This window comes from Amblyomma maculatum, chromosome 1, assembly GCF_055883805.1.
Source record: "Amblyomma maculatum isolate TAMU_Amacu chromosome 1, ASM5588380v1, whole genome shotgun sequence".
NCBI classification, from domain to species: Eukaryota; Metazoa; Arthropoda; class Arachnida; order Ixodida; family Ixodidae; genus Amblyomma; species Amblyomma maculatum.
In genome coordinates this window covers 325,775,616-325,798,389 of record NC_139344.1, presented here as the reverse complement: position 1 = coordinate 325,798,389, position 22,774 = coordinate 325,775,616, and the positions used below count along the sequence as shown (strand labels likewise).

The 22,774-nt window shown below is 49.7% G+C and overlaps 1 protein-coding gene across 1 annotated transcript in view; it reads right to left on the bottom strand.

Moving 5' to 3' along the window:
- LOC146207333 (oxysterol-binding protein-related protein 9-like) overlaps positions 1–22,774 on the bottom strand; it is a 62,131-nt gene that overhangs the window by 23,880 nt on the left and 15,477 nt on the right. The window contains exons 11-16 of the mRNA XM_084576576.1: positions 19,220–19,287; positions 17,925–18,052; positions 16,900–17,108; positions 5,414–5,631; positions 2,743–2,917; positions 59–155 (exon numbers count right to left, since the gene is read on the bottom strand). Of these exons, the coding sequence (XP_084432702.1) occupies positions 59–155; positions 2,743–2,917; positions 5,414–5,631; positions 16,900–17,108; positions 17,925–18,052; positions 19,220–19,287 (895 nt within the window). The remainder of the gene's footprint in view (positions 1–58; positions 156–2,742; positions 2,918–5,413; positions 5,632–16,899; positions 17,109–17,924; positions 18,053–19,219; positions 19,288–22,774) is intronic.

Genomic DNA, 22,774 nt, shown 5'->3' with positions numbered 1-22,774 from the left:
ATATAGTTATCTGCACCGCCCGCATTTTGAAGCGCCGACGTGCGGAAGTCAGACTTACCTTGGCCATAAATTTCAGCTTGGCGCGATAACCGGTCGTGTGGCATGCGACGTTGACGACTCCACAGAACTCGAACCACGGTTTGCTGGCAACGTTCCTGCGTCAAGCATGTTGATATGAAACGTCGCCTGCCGACGGGAGAAAAAACGACCGTCTATTAAGGGAAAATACTTCAGTTCGTTCGCAGTGCGGTTGCGCTAGGGATGTGGTGTCCACGTGCGGGTAACCGGCATCGATACCGTTCGTACAGAAATTGTGCGCTTGAGAGGTATTTAACGCGACAGTTCTAAAGAGTAAGCGGAAGAGGTGCGGACGAGCTAATGTGAGAAGGTGTATTTGGCGCGTAGCTCGCGGAGAATAAGTGTTTGGGTGACGCTGAGTTGAGAGTGAGGTTTGCATTGTCTGAAAGGAGTCACGCAGCTGTGAATAAGGTAACTTGAGGACATGTCTGTAGCGCATAGCCTCGTTCCATATCGGAGAGCTTGACCAGGAGCTCACCGACGCCCGGAAGAGAGTTTCATATGGGCGAGCTTGAGGGACCAGGTCAAAGCTTGCGATCATGGTTAGGGATCCACCACATTGTGACCATGACAGGCGGGAGGGTATGAAGGGCTGGAGTGAGGTCGTCGTGGAAATCTGCAGGGGCCGTTTTTTTAAGGGAGCCATTATTTACTGTATACTGATGGGGGAGCATCTGAGTGAATTCGACGACGATGCACACAACGGGGAGAATTTTTGGGGTGGTAGAAATTTTACTTGCAAATATACAAATGTTTGGGGCGAAGCCCCGTGCATGACTCTTGGGTGTTCCCCCACTGTGAGGACACTCTTACAACTCAAAATAAATCCCTTGAAGCCCAATTAATCCTTCCCATAGCACTGAATATAGGATACGACGCTGGTCTTCAGTGGAAGTGCTGGTCGCAAGAGTCTCCCACTTTGAGACGTTTGGTGATGGGGGATGAGTGAAGGTGGGGCATGTGAAAAGAGTGTGTAGAAAGTCTGCAGGCTTGCCACGAACTGCATGAGGAAGAGAATTGGTCTGGGTATTGGGAATGTAGTAATGTAGGGTACGGAGCAGTCAGAGTTTGTAGTCGTCGCCAGCGTGCGGCCTGCGCTGTGGTGGCGGATGGGACTGGACGTGTGCAGTCCCTTCGTTTGTCCCGGTAAAACGAGGGATTATCGCGGAAGAAGATCAGGCGCTCCCCGGCTTGTAGAGGGGGCTGGACTCCTCCAGCCGAAATGTGAGACCTCGGGCTAGGGAATTGACCTATGCGCTGTGCTGGCGTTCAGATGAGTCTTAGGGGGTGCCGGGCTGCCAGAAGCGTAGTAAATGAGCAGCGGTGCGGGATATGTAGCCATTGACGCAGTTGAGAATGACAGATTTGGAGTCAGAGATAATTGGTTGCAGACGTAGAGATTAGAGCAAGCGCGATGGCTGCCTTTTTTGCTTCTGTGGTGGAATGAATGATTCTCGAGCCGGAGTTAGAAGCTGTGCACGACTGTCGGCTACTGCCAGCGCCGTATGGGAGCTGTAACGTTTATTCCGCTGCTTCCACGTCGTAGATATGTGGCTAGGCTTAAAATGGAAACCTGTGTGAGAGCAAGCGTGGCTTTCTCGCGTAAGCCAGCCCGATGGCTCGCTACGCGGCGAATCAGTCGGGTGATTTGTTGAACGTGCGTTTGGAGTCTTTATGACTTTTCCGTGCGCGCCATGGGAATGAAGAACTAGACCTGATGCTACTGGGTTGGGATGGGTATCTATAGCTTCAGGGAGATCGGTGGACTCACTGAATCGTATTGCTTGCTGCGGTTGAGAAAGAGTTCTGATCTTGAAGGGGAACAGGCTAGGCCAATCTCCTGTACATATATGTCGATGGTGGTCAGTGGCAATTATAGGGGCAGGAGGCTAATTAACTTTACGGGCCAGAGGTATGTAACCGAGGTGAGAGGATAGATGACATAAGTCGCAGCGCCAACTCCATGTGTGTCCGACAACTCCATGTCGATGTACGCCGCCGACTAGCTGTGGAACGGTGGGGCGTGATGTGTCACATGCACGAGCCATCTGCCTATCGTCTAGGCCTGGTGTTATACGACGGGGAGGGAGAGAGCCGTAGGTTAAGTGGGAGGAAGGCATTGGGAACATAAAGAGCGATCAATTGGGTCCAGCGGTCTTGGAGAATGAAAGATAATCATGGAGGCTTGTGGACTCTGTGGTAGTCAAAGAGGAAGGTGGGAAAGAAAGAGTTCAGTGTCATATTTTGCTGTTTGAGATATGCACTGGAAGGATGAAGGGAGACTTATCGTTAAGAGCAGAAAAGAATCCGATGAATTGTTGCTGTGTAAGAGTGTGGTAAGGTATAGGGTAAATAATTTATTAAATAATTTTATTAATGATGAGAGCGTGGACAAGCTGGCCAGCTTGTTCTCGGTGAGCAGAGTGCTGCCTAACTATATTTCTCAATGAGTGACAGAATGACGCGTATTGATAGCGATCGTGACTACAGTTTTACAGTTTTTTTCTTGTAAGTGAAAGCGAAGAATTTTGCACGTAAAAATCCATGGAATGGGCTTCTGGTTGATGGGAGGGAGCTGAAGTAGTTAACAAATCTTGGGTACTAGGCCTGCGCTGGGGAACGCTTGAGCATAAACGCCCTCCGAGCTGCCTTGAGTGGTCTTACCGTATGCATCCGGCGGGTAGCTCCAAGTGGTACTCTTCGGCGTACTGGCTCACGTAGAGGCTGACCTTTCCGCGCAGGCGCAGTTGAAGGTACGAGCCCACGCAGAAGGTCTCCGGCTGGAGCTGTGCCCACAGCCGGATGCCGTTGGCTGTGCTCTCGGCGTACAGACACGTCACTGCGAGGGCGGTTGAGAAAGATGCGCCCTATTGGACAATCAAGCGACAGCAGATAGGCAATGGTTCATTGTCTCCATAACCTTCGGCAGTGCGGCATTAGGCCTAATCGAAAATTTCGTCGTCAGATAGTGTGCGTTGAATGTGCATCAGATTGTGATGAACAAGCGTTTCCTCATTTTAACTTCAGCCGAATGAAGGCCCAAAGGAGATGGGTGCCAGAGTCTGAATATTAATGACGGGGAAAGCTATAGCGCCACTGTATGCGCGATCCTGAAAATTCGTCCCACGCGGATATGTCGGGAAGACAAGGTTTCGTATTTGGCCTGGCTTGTGTTGGCTTGAAAACGTGGACTCTGCATTGAAATTAGTACTGTACCACAATACTGTCGTCTGTGCGCAGAATAAATTACGAGAAGTGGCCTTGTCGTAGGTAGACATTGTATTCGGGGAGGTACCATGCTGGATCGATTTCCAGTGCCGCCGGGTGCCCACCAGTTTTCCAACGAAATAAAAAAAAAATTCCCGACCTGGGGAAATACTCTTGGAGCAAACCTATTTGTGTGTTTTCACTCTTTTAACAAATTTGACGCAAATGTTAGGCTGGTATGAAAACCTTTGACAACATTCTTTCGACGCTTGCCTAAAAAAAAAAGTAGTATTGGTAAGGCTTGTTCCGTGTTTTATGCCCAAGAATACCCATACGTACCTCATCTTTCCGATATCCCTGCACCTCTGCATGAGGATGAAATGCAGCGCTGCCAGCTTTTCTTCTACGTAATGCTAAGAAACTCTATATTGTGGGTACCTCATGCAGGCGCGCTTACTTGGAATTATGAGTGAAAGCGTGAAGCAGTGGCAGCAGCCGAGATTCATCCACGCTCTGGCAGTCTAACAGAAATTGCGAAGCTGTTTCCCTCAAGTTGTTGCCTACATATACCGTATTTACTGGATTCTAACCACCCCTTTCTTCACGATCGCGATGCCGAAAGTAAGCGGGAGGGGGTTGCTTGAAGTCGCCGAGGACCACAGAGCAGCAGGGACAGGGGAAGGCCAGTTCTCCAGTTTTCTTGCCTCGGGGAGATACGGGCTTGCGATCCGCGCAGAGCGAAGACGAGGAGTGCATTGTGTTAGTCTTTCGTAGTCACTGCTGTTTCCAGTAGTAGGAAGCCAGCCGAATTGCACACCACACCACCCAATCTTCGAGACGCGTTTTTCTTTGTTTCACCGCTGGACATAAATGGAACGCTGATACACTCCTCACGTAGCGCGGTGTGTCGGCGTGCTGTTTTGTTGCGGTCTGGTTTATAAGGATTAACGTCCCAAAGCGAATCAGGCTATGTGCTGCTTTGCAGCTGGGCCCATTTAGTAGGTGCCATGTCAACGCCGGCATATTAAAGGCACGGTAACTTCGAAAAGCCTCATCTCATTAGTCGACCTCACCGAAAGACGAACATGTGGTTAAATTAGTTGACCGCAACTACTATATTCAGTTTGTCGCCCACTTCACCTCAGATTATGATGTCCTGGTCTCGAAGTCGAAACCTCATTAGGGAACAAACAAACAAACATACAAACAAACAAACAAACGAACAAACAAACAAACAAACGAACAAACGAACAAACAAACGAACAAACAAACAAACAAACGAACAAACAAACGAACAAACGAACAAACGAACGAACGAACAAACGAACAAACGAACAAACGAACAAACAAACAAACAAACGAACAAACGAACAAACAAACGAACAAACAAACGAACGAACGAACAAACGAACAAACGAACAAACGAACGAACGAACGAACGAACGAACGAACAAACGAACAAACGAACAAACAAACAAACAAACAAACGAACAAACGAACGAACGAACGAACGAACTAACGAACTAACGAACTAACGAACGAACGAACGAACGAACTAACTAACTAACTAACTAACTAACTAACTAACTAACTAACTAACTAACTAACTAACTAACTAACTAACTAACTAACTAACTAACTAACTAACTAACGAACTAACTAACTAACGAACTAACGAACGAACGAACGAACGAACGAACAAATTTTAAGAAATAACTGATAAATAAGCGCCTGGATATTGTACTTATGCATAGCACCAAAATACCTTACTCCAAGAAAAATTTATTTGTAATGTCTTACTATGGATGATTAAAGTTTCGTAATCTGTTCCATTCCGCAAGCCACTCCGCCCAAGTTTTCTCGCTGCCCTACCTAATAAAGCTCCAAGCTCGTGCCTGGTCATAGGGCGACAGTTTCGCCTCTCGGAACCAGTCCCGGCGCCTATAGTGCTCAATGAACGTGAAGCGTAAAGGAGACGCGTACGCTCATCACAGCTTCTAATTGGCACTTATGAGCCCATGTTTGAACGGTACAAAATGATAGCCGAACATATCTACGGCAGACAATTGAAGACACGAACAGATCAGCATATGATGCGCAGCAGGGAAGGCGTTCCATCTTTTCTTACGTGGCGGGTAGACGGACACTTGTTCGGCCACGTAGTGAAGGTCTCCGCTGCCGCCCCGGTCACCGCAGCGCAGCTGCCAGGAGCACCGGTACGTCTCTCCCAGCACCGGATCCAGAGGCTTGGTGACGTCGTCACCGCGCTTGACGTAGTAGAGGCCTGCCAGGTACCAGCGCAGAGCGCGCAGCATCCGCTCAGACGCACGCGTGGACGTACCGATCCTGCAATGCCACATCAATTTTCAACGCGGCTTTGGGAGAAACTCGCCGTGGGTGTTTATATTGACACGCTGCATTCTTTATTTTCCCTCTGTGCTGATCGCGAGCGTGTGCCTCCTCGAGGCGAAGAAACCGACGTTCGTCTCCTCGAGGCGAAGAAACTGAAGTTCTTCTGTCGAAGCGGGCCTGCTAGTTTCCTGCCGCACTGTGACTTCTGTTACTCCTGTGTCCCGCGGTGACTTCTGATCAGAGACTTCACACCGTGACATCTGGTGGAGGTGCTGGGTAACGCAACCCATGCTCCGAACACCTCCAACCAGCCGAGACTCCAGCCCTCAAGGATCTCCTACCATCGAGATTACGCCTACCCATCAGAGTAGCCGACGGCTTCGAGGGCTTGATCCTGGATTCGCGCCTCTACAATTTTCTCGTACTGCGAGGCCGCCACCATCTTCTCCAGCACCACCTTCGGAGACAACACAACCACCCGTAATGACGCAGGTAGACACCACTGCCCCCTCCTTCGTGTTGCAGCAGCCGCGGGAGATACCCATCTTCCAAGCCTTTCCCGGCGACGACCCGGAAGACTGGCTAGATAAATTTGAGCGAGTAGCCCAGTACAATCGCTGGGGCGACGACCAGAAACTGCAACATGTATTTTTTTCGCTTGACGGTTCAGCTCGCACATGGTTTGAAAATCATGAGACTACTATCCCAACGTGGAGTTCCTTCAAGGACCAGTTTCTGCAAGCTTTCACCACCGTTTTTCGGAAAGAACGCGCCGAGCTGCTCCTACAGACGGGAGTTCAGCTCCCTAACGAGAGCGTCCTCGTTTACTTCGAGGACATGACGAGGCTATTCCGTCGCGCTGATCCAAACATGTCCGAAGAAAAAAAACTTCGATATCTTATGAAGGGAATTAAGGAACAGATCTTCGTTGGATTAGTGCGATGTCCCCCCAAGACCATCGGGGAATTTGTATCCGAGGCCACTACCATTGAGAGGGCTCTAGAGATGCGATCTAAGCACTACGAGCGGCCGTCCATCCCTATTGCTGCCGCCATCGCGGACACTGGTAGCACTGACGTGCTCCGTGAGACCATACGGGCCATCGTACGCGAGGAGCTGCAAAAACTATTTTCGACGGCAGCACCCCCTCAAGTATCCAGCCTTTCTCAGATGGTTCGGGAAGAGGTCAACCAGGCACTCAACCCACCCGAGCCACTCCCGACAATGCCACCACAGCAGGCCATGACCTACGCCGCAGTCACTCGTCGTGCCTGTCCACCTCCCAGTCAGCGTCCACCTCCAAGTCAGCACCAAGCAGCCCCTGCATACACTCGTCAAGCACCTCCCGCTCGAATTTCTCAGGTGCGTCCACGCAAAAGCGACGTCTGGCGCACTCGCGATAATCGCCCGCTGTGCTTCCACTGTGGCGAAGCTGGTCACCTGTTCCGCGATTGCTATTACCGACGAATGGGTCTGCCGGGATTTAGCGCCGACGCGCGAAAGCCGCAGCGTGGCGAACGACCCCCTGCCATTGACGCGTACCTGGCTGAATCATCCGGAACGCCCTATGACTACTCGCGGTCGCCTTCACCGGGCCAATACTCCTCGCAGACACGTGGTAATGCCGGCCTGACGCGGGTCCGCTCCCCTAGCCCCCATCGGGAAAACTAGACGCGGCAACCTTTGGAGGGAAGGTTGCTCATCGACGAAATTCTCAAGCTCCTCCACCGCTGCAACCGGATGGCCACTCCGTTTTACGACGACACGACGCGCCCCACAATGATCCGCTGCCTCGGCGCTCCAGTTCTCCGACGACACGAAATCAGCTAGTACCACACCGCAGCCGTGACCGGACCCCGCGACGTTCCGGTAACACCACAGCCGTAACCGCCGACCTGAACATTTCAGTGGACGGAACCGACGTGACAGCGCTTGTGGATACCGGCGCCGATTATTCTGTGATGAGTGGGCCTTTCGCCGCCACTCTGAAAAAGGTGACTACACCCTGGACAGGCCCACAAATTCGTACCGCCGGAGGCCACTTGATAACGCCGACCGGTACCTGCACTTCTAGGGTAACTGTGCAAGAAGAAACGTACTTAGCAACCTTCGTCGTACTTGTCCAGTGTTCCCGCGACGTCATCCTTGGCATGGATTTCTTAGCAGAGAATGGAGCCGTTATCGACCTGCAGACTAAGTCAGTGACCTTATCGACTGAGAACGCAATACACAGTGCTTCAGAGCGACCGACAGCACTGCACATCCTTGATGATCACGTCACTATTCCGCCCCGTTCCAGCGTGATGACGTCTGTGGCTGCGAATACACTGCGAAACTTTGAAGGTGTCATGGAGAGTAAACAGATCTTACTTTTCGAACGCAGTCTTGCTGTAGCCAGAGGAGTCGTTCGCCTCGAAGACGGCAAAGCAGACGTCCTACTCACAAATTTTGGCGGTGAGCACCAGCATTTAAGCAGTGGGACTGTAGTGGCCCATATTTGCGGTATCACGCATGTTCGAAAAGCCTCTGGACTTGCGACGCTGTCATTTACCGAAATGGAGAGGCCTACCACCGATTTACACTTCGACATTAACCCTGCACTTTCTCAACTGCAGCATCGCCAAGTGAACCAGCTCCTCCAGCGCTATCGGGCGACCTTCTCCAACTCTTCACGTGTTGGCAGAACCGATCTCGCCAAGCATCGTATTATTACGGATGATACCGTGCCACCTCTCAGACAGTCACCTTACCGAGTGTCTCCGACTGAACGCGCCGCTATCACCCGCCAAGTGAAAGAGATGCTTCGCGACGATGTCATCCAGCCCTCGCGGAGTCCATGGGCTGCACCTGTCGTTCTCGTGAAGAAAAAGGATGGTACGCTGAGGTTTTGTGTGGATTACCGCCGGCTAAACAAAGTTACAAAGAAAGACGTCTATCGCCTGCCACGTATCGACGATGCTTTGGATCGCCTCTGCTCCGCGAAATATTTCTCTTCAATGGACTTGAAATCCGGATACTGGCAAATAGAGGTAGATGAGAGGGACCGCGAGAAAACGGCGTTTATTACTCCGGATGGGCTCTACGAGTTCAAGGCTATGCCCTTTGGTCTCTGCTCTGCTCCGGCTACTTTCCAACGGCTTATGGACACCGTACTTGCAGATCTCAAGTGGCAGACATGTCTCGTTTACCTTGACGACGTTGTGGTCTTCGCTCCAACGTTCGAGGAGCACCTTCGGCGCCTTGAAACTGTTTTGCAAGCCATAACATCCTCTGGCCTTACGTTAAAGAACGAGAAATGTCATTTTGCTTATACGGAGCTCAAGTTCTTGGGGCACGTCGTAAGCCACGCTGGTGTCCTGCCGGATCCAGAGAAAACGACAGCTATTGCCAACTTCCCTCCGCCCAAAGACCAGAAAGCTGTTCGACGATTTCTTGGCTTATGTGCCTACTACCGGCGCTACGTCAAAGATTTCGCTCGACTCGCCGAGCCCCTAACACGTCTGACAAAGACAGACACGCCTTTCACTTGGAACGCACCACAGGAACAAGCATTCAAAGAGCTTGAACGCCGCCTACAAACACCTCCCATATTGGCTCACTTCGACGAAAACGCCGACACGGAGCTTCACACCGATGCAAGCAACATAGGCCTGGGCGCCGTTCTAGTTCAAATCCAGGGCGGCCAAGAACGTGTAATCGCTTACGCCAGTCGCTGTCTATCTAAAGCGGAAGCGAACTATTCCGCAACAGAGAAAGAATGTCTAGCCATTGTGTGGGCGACGTCGAAGTTCCGGCCATACCTTTACGGGAAACCATTCAAGTTAGTAACTGACCACCATGCCCTATGCTGGCTTGCAACCCTAAAGGACCCTTCAACCCGTCTTGTAAGATGGAGTCTACGATTACAGGAATTCGACATAACTGTCACATACAAATCTGGCCGTCAGCATTCGGACGCAGACTGCCTCTCACGGGCCCCTGTAGATCCCCCCGCAGATGAAATTCCTGATGAGGCCATACTGCTAAATGCCATCAGCACAGAGTGCCTCGCTGAAAGACAATCTGCAGATCCCGAACTTCGTCACATCATGGACTATCTAAACGGTGCATGTACAACCGCTCCGAGAGCTTTCAAGCGTGCTCTGTCGTCGTTATGTGTGCGCAATGGCGTCCTCATGAAGAAAAACTTTTCCGCCAGCCAAACGCCGTACCTGATTGTTGTACCTATGTGTCTACGTGATGAAATCTTACAAGCTTGCCACGATGAACCAACCTCTGGACATTTGGGAGTCACGCGCACGCTTGCAAGGCTCAAGGAAAAGTACTACTGGCCTCGACTTAACTCAGACGTTTCACACTATGTGAAAACGTGTCGCAACTGTCAGCGTCGTAAGGTGCCGCCGACTAAGCCCACCGGACTCTTGAAGCCAATAGACCCACCGTCGAGGCCTTTCCAGCAGATTGACATGGACATGCTGGGACCATTTCCCCTTTCACAGTCCGGTAACCGGTGGGTCATTATTGCCACGGATTACCTTACACGATACGCGGAAACCTCCGCTCTACCCAACGGTACTGCCTTAGAGGTTGCAAAGTTTTTCATCAATTGCGTTGTCCTGCGCCATGGCGCACCGGAGATTTTGATTACTGACAGAGGAGCCGCATTTACAGCCGAATTGCTGCAGCAGATTTTAATTCACAGTCATACTGAACACAGGAAAGCAACACCTTACCATCCTCAAACGAACGGCTTGACCGAACGCTTGAACAAAACACTCGCTGACATGCTCTCAATGTACGTCGACGTAGAGCACAAAACGTGGGATGAAGTGCTCCCGTACGTTACCTTTGCATACAATACAGCGGTCCAGGAAACAACGAACATGACACCTTTCCGTCTGGTCCATGGCCGCGAAGTGACCACAATGCTTGATGCCATGTTACCACATCTAGACGACGGCAACCAACAACCAGATGTTCACACCTTTCTGCACCTCGCCGAAGAAGCCCGTCAGCTGGCCAGGCTGCGAATTCAGAATCAGCAACGCCGCGATGCCCAGCGATACAACCTCCGACACCGTGACGCCCGGTACACAGCTGGAGACCGCGTCTGGGTTTGGTTTCCTGTACGCCGACGAGGCCTCAGCGAGAAACTGCTGTGTCGTTACTTTGGCCCGTACAAAGTGGTAAGCCAAGTTGGGGACCTAAACTATGAGGTTGTTCCTGATGGATTTAAAAAGTCCCGACGCTCCACGCTCCCGGACGTGGTCCACGTGGTCCGCTTGAAACCGTATTACGACCGATAGTGTTGACTCTTTCTGTGCGCGAGCAACTGCCCTTCGTGCAATGGTTTTTTCTTTATCTCTACCCACACTCCCAGCATCGGGACGATGCTTCTTGTACCCGGGGGGCAATGACACGCTGCATTCTTTATTTTCCCTCTGTGCTGATCGCGAGCGTGTGCCTCCTCGAGGCGAAGAAACCGACGTTCGTCTCCTCGAGGCGAAGAAACTGAAGTTCTTCTGTCGAAGCGGGCCTGCTAGTTTCCTGCCGCACTGTGACTTCTGTTACTCCTGTGTCCCGCGGTGAGTTCTGATCAGAGACTTCACACCGTGACAATATTACCTACCACTGACAATGGTACGACGAACGGAAAACTGGGAGTAAGCCGTGACTTTCAGGGAGCTGTTGTGAGCTTTATTTGGAACATTAAAATTTGCAACCTCTCTCGCCTTCTCTGTCAAAGTAAAATGTATTGGAATGGAAAAAAAGTTGTTGATCGCAACGATTAGTAAAGTGTGATGAACTTGTGAACCATCAGCTATCGAGCAAAGGAAAGGCGGCTGTGGCAAACAAAAAAGGCACTTGTTGTAATTCTAGCGCTTTAAACATTGCTGCGAATGAAATGGTGTTTTTTTAGAGCGCAGCTCTTTGGCGGCCGTTCCTGGGTTTCGCGGCGGCGTCGGCGTCGGCCTCGTAACCAGTTCCGCCCCCCTTTCAGCCCCCCCCCCCCGTTCGAGCCGGCGCTTTGGCCACCGGAGCCTCGCAGGAGGAGGGGGGGGGGTACACTCAGCGGCAAATGATGGGGGCAGGAGCGCGCGCAGCTACCGGAGCACACGAGGAAAAAAAAAAAAGGGGGTCGTCGGAGGCAGCGCTAGCAGCGACTGACTGACGTCGCTAGCTAGTCAACACAACGTGCTGCGTAGAACACCGTCGCCGCATGCAGAAAGAGGAGACCCCCCCCTCTTCCTGAGTGGAGGCGAGGGTGCTCTCCGGTTGCGGAAACGCCGACCTGCTCCGCAAGTATGCGGGCGCACCGAGACGACCGGTCCGGAGGGGGATGCAATAGCGCTCGCATCCTTCATCCGCAGAAAGCAACCGTACAGCGGCGGATCACGGTGCGTGCATCCCGTTCTCACTCGCTTCCAGGCTCGCTCCACTCGCTAGCGGCGTCAGCTAGTCGCTGTTTTTCTATCGATTAATTACATTGTTTTCAGTATAACGTACTTTGGCTCTTCTCATCATTTACCGACCTTTTACATCGAAAAAAGCGAGATTAGAAATAAATCTGTATCTCGCTGTTAAAATTATTATTATAGAAATTCAACGTTCTGTAACCATTAACCAGTCGTTCTTGACTTTAAGATTCCAGCGATATATGCGATTACAACTGTTGTTGGCTCGCTGCTGACTGTAATTATGGGCAAAAATGCATTATAAACAACGCCCGATATACTATCAAGGAATGCGGACCTGATTTGTCTTCGAGGCTGCATGAATAAGGCTCTCGCGTAGCAATTCAGGCATCTCAATCACATCTCGGTCACATGGGACAGTTCTTGCTTTTTCAATGCCGCTTTGTTTACACACTAAAAAGCAATGCTTGAAATGCTTCTGCAGTTTTTTGAAAATATCGCCTCTGAAGCGGAATAGCCTGCGTAAATTGGTGTTAAACGCGGAGCGCAGGGAGCGCCGGCTAAGGAACGATCGTGCGACCGGGCTAACAGCGCAGAAAGCGTCACCTCGCGAATGGTAATGGAATGAGGCCGCGTTTCGCCGCGGAGTCCCAGAGGAGTTTGCAAACTGACGGTGAGTGGAGTGGGCTTCGTCAGAGAAGCACAAAGAGTACAGAGAACGTCGCGCTACTAGCCGCTTGGGAGCTTTCGCCTTCACAGACCTAAGCGTTTCTCCTGAATTTTTAGAGTGATAGCTCTACTCCTACAAGTACAAAACCGGGGACCGTTTGATTCCTTCCGGGTGACCTTGAAACTGAGCCACGATCAAACTGGAGACTACACCGTACGCAGGTGCATTACCACTTGCCCATGACTAACTACCTTTGACCTTCGCTTGACCTTGACCATTGACCCTGGAAGGTGATTCATTCTCAAGAACGTGAGAGATCACGTGATAGGCGCGATGACGTAAGCTGAACACGTGGTATTAGCGGAACCATGCAACGCAGGTACCATTCGTGAAAGTTGGTTTAATCGCTTTTAACCATTGCTACTCTTTTTACCAAGCCGGGCGGCACGCTTAGTCTCCTTAGCTTCGCGGCATCTGACACCACTACCGGCCGCTCCTCATGAACACCGCACTCGGCGGCGCTCTCTGCTTTCTGCATGAGGTGTTGACGCTTTGACGGGCTGTAGCGCTAGCCTGCTGTTTTTCGACCTTATCGAAGTGTTTTCTAGCCTTGGACGCCTTCTCAACCTTGTGAGGGGCATGCATAATACTGCCACTGGTGACAGTGGTGAGTCTCTGTACCTCTCGACAAGTTCGGTTCCACGGTGTGTCCAGGCGTATTAACATCCAGCAGCGCAGAATGAATGTATTGAAGGTGACGACGGTGGCTATTAAGTCACTGGCTAGGGCTATCTGCCAATCTGAACACACTTCGAGGTGCTGCGCAGACGGCAACTTAAAGAGTTTTGCTGCTGGACGCCATTTGGACAGAAGAAATTGGAATATTTCGGAAGTTTTCGACTTTAGGAACCGCAGCTGAGCTTCAGTTTCGTTGTCGGAATCGCCACTGTTTCGAGAGCATGTTTTATCTTGCCGAGAACGGAAACCTGCCGCCATTGGATATTTGATAAGCGCATCCTGTGTCTACATCAAATTGATTCAGACCCTATTTCCAAGACGCATGTCATTGACCACTCGACTTCTCTAACCTGGAAAAAATTCTTATCGATACTACGTACCTGCACATGTTGTACCGCAGACTGAGAAATCTAGGCAGCAGACACTGAGTAAGATAATTTCTTCAACGCTCACGCCGAGAGCCTCATTTACTGAGAAAGAAAAAATAAATAAAACTTCCTTGTGGCAACTGCAATGCATTGGCACAAGGGTGAGAGGTAAAGTACTGCATATGAGCCATTACAGCCTTGTGAAGCGACATACCACCTTGCCATGCAATCGGTTTTACATTGGGCAGACTGGCCGGCTTATCAATGCTCTGTTGAATGAACACAAGAATGCCTGAAGACAGCGGCTTATTCCAATCTTGCCACTCGCTGTGCCAAGTTCAAGCGCAAACTGCTTTTATCACACAACTCTCAGGAAAACCGTCATTACGTAGAGAGGCCTAAGGAAAGTGTGAGAAGTTATAGAAACAGGAGTCAGCCATACAGTGTGCATTGCTACTACAAGCGCAGAATAAGTTTCTAGCTAGGACGTAGACTTTGTGGAGGCTTTCGTGTGGTATGGTCTTAGAAACTAGCGAGTCCTTCTGCCGACCAGAATATAGGCATAGTTCCAAAAATTCTTGAATTTTCCTCAAGCAAGAATTCAAGAGCGTGCACCATTGCCTACAGTTACCGGTCCCACATCCATTAACAAGCAGCCAAAATGCTCCTCGTGAAGGAGTTCCCACTGACTGACGAGGAGACAAAGTCAGAGCAGGGAACATAAATGCATGACTGGAATGACTGCTATGCAAAAACTCGCAAAACGAACCGATGAACTACAGCGGGTCTCTTATATGAAACTGCCACGGCAAAGGTGGCATGCATCTTCGACACAGACCGCACAAGATGTATGCTGCCTTCACCCAAAAGGCACGCAAAAAAAAAGCCTGCTGAGACAAGGACCTAGACAAAAGAAAGATGCATTCTTACTAACGCTCAATGTCGGCGGCACAACGACGGTAATATCATACGAGGCCGCCTACTAACAGGTCATATCGCTGTCTGAAATAAAAAGTTTTATTAGTGCACTAGGCCGTGAATGAGTCCATCAACATGCGACTGCCCTCATCTCTGCTGCGCTGAGAAACAGTTAATTTGAGAAACGCGAGCTATGCACACATATACTGTAAATCATTCGCGCTTTTCTCTAATGAAGAGGCCACCATGTCTTGAGAGAAAAGCTTTTAGTGTAAAGGGTGCTAAACATATTTGCGGCGTCATGCATTGTTGACTGTCTAACAAAGGGCTGTTCGATCCGCGGCCCAAATGGTTTTATTTTTCGCTTGCTTACCCTGAAATTTGCTAAAATCTGTAATGTATAAAAATGAAACAGCGCGGCCCACACTGAATGTGCCGATAGAGGGCCTACTGGGATGTTATTAAGGTTACATTTGAAACTTTTCTCTGAAACGTAGTTACCCCCCCCCCCCCCCCCCCCCCCCCCCCCCTAGAAAAAAATGAATGCAATTAGACCCTCGGCAGTACGGCAAATGGGCGCTGTGATCCATTTTGCGATTTTGCAATTAGTGCTTTGCCACCACGACTGTGCGACCATTGAGTGTTATATAGTCTCAGAAAGGTGTCGGCACGAATCTAAACATTTCTTCGTGCAGCGCATTTGTGAGCAATGTCTCGAGAACGTTCGTTCCCACACCCGTTAAACGTCTGGGAATGACCTCGATTCGCACTATTCCGGAGCCGCGCACAAAAAGCCGCCATATTGGCAGCTTGACAACGCCGCAGTCTTCCTGTACTGGCAACTTCACGTATCAGTGAGCGACTCATATCAATTACGTACTTAAAACCCACACTCATTAAAATTCAAGCATACAAGAAAAAGAAAAGCACATGTATACTAAGATGTCATTTTAAAACGTACACATATAGGCACACCACAGCTCCAAGACACCATACATACAGCAAACTTTAGTGATCATCAACAAATATAGAAAATTTCGTAACAAAGTGAAACATCTATATAACGCTTGGTTTAAACAAGAAATCATATAATTTGGGCAGGAATTACAACAGTAGACACGAAAAGAGATCTCCGCCATGAAAGGACAGGTAAATGAAACGTTAGCGATACTATTTTTTGCCTTGTTTCTTTTTTGCTTTGTACGAGTTAAAGTAATTACGTAGGCCCCTGAAAGTAATGTTGTCGGCATCGATGTTCTTCTTAAGCAATTGATTGAATATAACAATTTTTGCAGCTGGTGTTAGTATTTGCCAGCGTATGTTGTCCTGCATGTGTCTATTTCCTGCCTATCAAAAAGTAACGCGTAATGCTTATAGTGATGTTTAGGATGGCCAAATGATGCATAGAACTCGCATTATTTTCACCGCTTGTTTTATTGTTTGCTTTGGAGGTGGTCATAAACCTTTCTTACATGCATTGAATTAAACACGAGAAATAAGGACTCAGAGGAGTATTACGTGGGGGACTTGCGAAAGCTCGGTAAAACGCTTTTGCAAGACAAAAATTTATGCAGATTGCGTTGCGTCACAGAGGCGTAAATGAGACTGCAGCATTTAAATCTCGAACACTATACTGGGAGAAAGCTAAGAAGTTCCGTCATTAAGAATATGACGCGACAGCGGCCCCCCCTGCGGATCCTCTTTAGCGTGCATGCACTTTGCTACTAGCTTCATCACTAATTTTAATGCGTGCGTCTATTATCTCACAAATACTCACTAACAGATGGTCGTAAGCTACCAAAATATGTGAATGTTCACCGGACATGATAGAGCCCCATTTCAACCAAGTCGTACTAAAGTGCCTGTATATCCCATCAGTAGCTTGCCTTACTCTGGATCATAGGCTCCCACGTTCGATTCCCATCTTGAAGGAAAAGCCCGAGTTGCCAGACACTGCCAACTCGCCCATGCCATGTTGTCTCGTGACGTCACGCAGCCCTCTGACCAATCAGTGCCCGGTCGTGCCACCTCCATCTACCACCTAACAGAGGCGTGCTCGATCTCGTGATGCTTCAGCAGAGAACTGGAACCAGCGAGGCAAGCAATGCTGCGGTACTGCAAAGCTAAGACCGCTTGGCGGGAGCGAACGTACTCGGTGAACAGTTCGGGGCAGGCGAACAGGTCGGCAAGTGCCTGCAGCGTCGAGCGGGGTTGCAGAAGCGACATTGGGTAGTCCAACGGCAGCAAACTCGCGCCAAACCGTAGGGGGCCACATAGCCCGCGGAGGTCACGCGCCGTCGGACTCCACACTTCATCCTCTTCTCCCCAAGCAGTGTTGCCGGAAAGCAACGCCGTGGGCAGCTGGCGGCGTACAAGGAGAAATTAAAAGGTGTATCTATCTGATTATGCTACTTAAGGGCGCCGAACATACTCACAGTGCATGATGTATTCATCAAACATTTTTCGTAGATGAGGAAACAAATGTGAACACAGCTTCGGGATGGTTGTAAAATGCAGCTTGTTCTAGATATGTAGCGTCTTTGCCCAAAAAAACCAGGCAATATGATTTATTTCGTACCCATATAGGTTCCTGCTAAAGTTTACTTGGGCCTTACCGATCACGCTAGTGCGACCATAGCGGCATGAACACAAAAGACATCCCACGCTTTGCCCATAGTTGCCACACTCCAATCAGCATCAGCTGTAACTGAAAACGCATTACAACGAGGGGAAACGTCCTGCAAACGTACGCTTTGAGCTTATTAGGTGCGTGACGCTTTAAATGTGTGTATGGTAAGGTGCATAGTAAGGACAAGCCTTGTCCTCACATTTGAAGACGTTTTGGCTTTTAGCAGTGCTGGAAGGGCTTCACTGTATACCCAAGCAGCAAACTTCGTTCTTTGATCACGCTTCGCTCAGAAGGCACTTGTTTTTAATGAGGCAAACTGCCTGCTGAAGTGACTGATACCACATTCGGTCGGCATATAGGAGACACTTGTTTAAGAGCAATGTTTTCTGCACATGGAAGTCAGCTGTTCTCACAACATGGAACCGAAAAGCGAATGTCGCGGCTCTCAGCATTATGACATGGTATCTCTACTGATGAACGTTACTGACGCCCAGCATGCTTGTCGCTGGCGGCCATTGACAGTCGCCGAGAGTCTGAAGAGTACGTACCACGGTCGGCGTCCTAGAGCGTTTCTTAAGCGGCGCCAGGGCTTCCCAAGGCTGGGTGACGTCTTGCTGCCAGCCGGGCTCCGCCCGGTCGGCTATCGACGAAGCCTCCTGCGCGCTGCTGTTTGCCGCTGCGCGTCCAGTGACGCAGCATTTAGGCTGCGTTTTTTACAGTTGCGCATGCCACGTTAGCACGCCAACGTCGTCTGCGCGCGCCAGACACCCGCCTCATCTAGCGATGCGGCACTCGTGTGTGCAGCGAAGACGCACAACACCAGTGACAACAGGTAAACAGGGCTGAAGGCCAACGGACTGCCGGACTAGGAGGTCTACCTTACAAAGCTCTAAAATAGCCTTTTGGGGCCCAATAAAGGGTTTTATCCATCCAACTGCGGCGCGACAGGCGCGTCGAGGAAATCGAACGAGGAGTAAGACAATGCGTCAAACGCTTCAGAACGTGGAGGGAAACGGACATTGGTTGAAGCGCGAAGATCAGCCGGGGCCTTGTAATGCCGATGCAGAGGAAGGACTCGACAAGCGAATTCATGCGTCTACGGACACCGCCAACTCCCAACTGCCAGTTTCTGCTTCCGGCTACAGCGTGGCCTTTGGTAGAGCATCCGCCTCGCATTCGGGAGGTACCAGGTTCGATCCCCGCTGCCACCGGGTACCCACCGGGTACCCACCGGTGTTCAATGGATACAAGCTTTCCCCCCGCCTGATGCTCGGCTCTTCTGGGGTGAAATGTTTGGGAAAGGGATCGTGACCAAAATAGTTGCGCCGATGGGACCGTATGCGGCTTTCCTTTCTCAGGTGGTGCACCCCCGAAGAGCCGGACGCTTGGCCGGAGGACCCCTGTTCCCATTGGATTGACCGGCTGCGTAGACCGGCAGCAGCGAGAATCGGACCCACAACCTCCCGCAGCCGAAGCAGGTGCCGAAGCGCGAAGCCACGGCTGGCTAGTGCGAATAGGGGTATGAACACAAGATACATGATGAGGATGATATGACCCAAACCCTTTTCAACGGGTGATTACAGTCGGTTCTGGATCTACATCCCACACTTTGCCCATAGTTGCCACACTTCGATAAACATTAGCTGTATCCGAAAACGCATTACAATGAGGAGAAACAACCGGAAAACTTTGTTAATTTTCAAGCGTTCGAAAGTGCGGAACTGGGCGAACAACAAAATACCGTGACCACATTTTGGCCCGCCAATCAAGCTGGGCCCCTGTACCAAGGCGATCAGTTGCAGCGTGCATTTCACAGATCAGTGAAAAGATTGAGGGCACTTACAGGTACCGCTGCGCTCCGAGGCCACCTGCGCGCTGGGGCGCTTGGAAGGAACAGTAAGGGCGGTCGCCCTGGAGCCAATGAAAAACAAAGCTTCGAGAAAATAGCAAGTGAGAGCGCACAATTTCGTTCATACATGCTGTGCTTGCATTACTACGTGCATGCGGAGCTGTAGTTGCTGCTATTGCTTTGTTCTATGCCGTGCTCGGCGTTCTGTGGCACAAAAAGGATAGCGCCCAAAAAGTTCCTTGGCGCTTGACTTCTGCTCCCAAGCCTGCGTGCGTGTCAGTACTAGCATCCTGTTGAAATATATCGATATTTTCGCCCCGCATGGCAATGAGCTCAAAAAGTTCTCTGATGTTTCTGTGAAAGGGAGCATGTTGATGTCGTTGTTTCCTAGAATCTTGTTATCGCGTAACACAACGTGCTGTAATAGTGCCATGAGCACTGCCATAAAGCCATAGAGGAGGCAGTATTCCCAAATATTCGTAGTTCGTAATAATGCTACTCGACAAAACCGCTGCACTGCGTGCTGCAGCAAAGTTGTAAACAACCTGGACGTCCCTGTCACCGCTGCCAATCTGTCATCCATTTCGCGCGAAGGGTCATTGAACAGCCCTCTGGTTTCTGAGACCGACAAGTTTGTCAGCTTGTCCACACACTGTCACAATTAAAAAAAATTATTTACACTATACCTTACCTATCTCTCACCAAACAACTCACCAGAGTCCCATTTAACTCTCTATACAAAGCTTCCCTTCTCCTCCCAGTTCGTACCTTAGACAAGAAACTTCATGACATTGGCCTCTTTTTATCCTCCCAGCCGAAAAAAAAAAACTACAGAACTATGTCAAAAATACGTCAAAAAATAAAAAAAAAATATGTCAAAAATTTGTCGTAAACGTCAAATTTTCCTGTAGTTCTGTAGTACTTTTCTGTAGTTATGTAGTTTTTCTGTAGTAGCTTTCTGTTGTCTGTAGTTCTGTCGCACTTTTCTGCTGTAACTACAGAAAGCTCTGATGTTACTATAGAAAGTTCTGTTGTCACAACAGGTTTTCTGTCAAAAAAACGCACAGAAATTCTGTCGTAACAACAGAAGTTTTCTGTAGTTTTTTTCGAATGGCTTTACCTGCTTCCCTGACCTGTTACAAAAATGGACGAAAGGCTAACAAGACATTAACAAGAAAGGGGACACGGACAAGCGCTTACCGAGGACAAGACCTCTACTGAGAACACCAGACTGCATGATTATCTGGAGCTTTTCGAGGCCGCTGACTACCTCAGCAGCTCAACCTTTTCTCAACTGACCACCGTCTTCACATTCACAATACCTCCTCGAAAATAACATACGGATCGTTTCCTTTCCTCATCGCGAGTCACCGGGGCTAGACAAACGCAGGCGGCGCGTGCGTGCGACACGCACTTCTCCATTCTTCCCCCAGACGGACAGAAGAGGTTGTTTGCGAATAGTTTCAAGTACTAATCGCACTAAACTGCTGTAATCGCGGGTGGGCCTACACGAGCTTCCATTTTCGAGCTGAAGGAAGCGGAATCGCTGCATAGAGCTGAAAACATAGGTTTTGTTGGTTCGAGAACACCGCTGGAACCGGACACTATAGCACCAGAAAGGCTGCAATAGCCACAGTCACACCACCACTTTCTCTTTTTTTGAGTTGATGCTAGTCGCGGAAATGCGAGGCATGCTTCACCGGCATCAGTGCTGCCCAAACTTTGCAAGCATGGAAACAGCGGTGTACACTGCGCTGCCATTCATGATTGAAAAGCCGCCAGTTACCGCCACTGGCTCCGATGGAAGCACAAAAATTTAGAATTTCTGCACTAATGAGACATCTCAGGCGGGGAGGAACAAAGGCGACAGGAGACAGAGGGCCGCGTAAAGTTCAACAGAAGGGAAAGTTGGACGAATAGGTTCACGTTTTTTTTTTTTTGTTTCACTTTGGTAATTGTACGTATGCGACAGCAAGCTGCTGCGCGAGTGATCAGCGTTGAACTCCTTCCTGGTTATGCTGCATGGCTAGCCTTCGCTGTGTTCACCTCAGATTATTTTAGTCTATTCAGTGATGAAGATTTCCCCCGCGCGCTGACAGCCGCTGATTTGCTCGATTGGAGCCGTATTTTTTTTTTTTTTTAATATACCGAGTGGTTTCATTTGTATTCACCGCGGCTGATTGTGAATGCAAGTTGTGGCGTTCAGCATCGCCGATCGATATATAGGCTCGTGATTCAGACTCTCTGAGGGCTTTTATACGTACTGCTTCGTAGTGCACGACACGTTGTGGCATTCTAAGTTTATCATGTAAATGGCGACGGCGTGAAGATAACGCTTTCTGTATACGATAGCGACGGCTCAGCGTTTTATTCAACACGTACAAACGAAGCCACCTGACAAACAAGCATGACATGCTGTGCGTTGTTGGCACGGATTTGGTTAAAGTCTTGTGGTAAATTTTGTTGCCGCAAAGAAGTAACTTATGAAGAGGGGATTTATTGACTTCATACGGCGACTAGTGGCTAACGCTAACGGACGCAGCACAGCAGGACAGCCAGCTGGAACCAACAGCTCCAGCGCGAGACATGCACGTCAGAGTTCAGCGATGGCGCTGGAGTGCCGCTGCGCTGAACAATCCTCATCGTCTTCCTCACACTTTTCCCATCGAAAAGCAGCATTTATAGAGAGATCTGGCAGTTTCTAGTGTCCGCACAGAAGCATTGAGTGGCTTTAACGTCAGCAAAGCACTCTCGTCGCACAGGTACTTAGTGGTCGATAGTTGCTCTTTACATTGTGCGGGAAAAGGCGCGCCGTAATTCTGAGGAAACGTCTAGGTTAATGGCAAACAGAACAGACCACTCTGTATTTACTATGGCTGTCATGCTTTCTTTTTCGCTCAAAGGCAGTGTCAACTTTTGCCTATATATAAGTGCAAGTGAATCGCTGGCGTTGCTACTGTGATCTTAAGCCACTTCGCACTCTCTCGCAGTTAAACAAATTCTTTACACTACACTCTGTCTCTCCCTAACCCAGCAGCTACTTACCACAGTCTACTTTAACTGTTTTTACAAAGCTTTCCTTCTCCTCTCAGTTCGTACCCCAAACTTGAAACTGCAAGACACAGGCCTCTTTCTTCCCCTCACCTCCTTCCTTGCCTTCCATAGAGACCGCCATAATAAAAATGCCCACGGAGGGTATTGCATAAATTCTACAGTTTCCAGTCCAGCTCGTCTGCCGAGCACAGGGGAATGATCGCGCCGGCTCTTGGAAAACGTAACGAGAAGTCATAAATCAAGGTTCAATGTAGTCGACTTCATTTGCTAAGAAGAGTACGTAGGACCTCTGGGCCTAGATGGTAAATTGCACGTGCGCTGAAAAAGATTCCCTTGACATCTACTTTGACGAAGCCGCTCATATGACCTCATTCAATGCTAGGACAATGGTGCATCAAACCAGGAAGATACTACTATGGGTAGTTGTTGCTTATTAGAAGCCCCACCGGGAGAAAAAGCGGGTATCAGCGTATGCCATGTTGTGACCTGCCACGA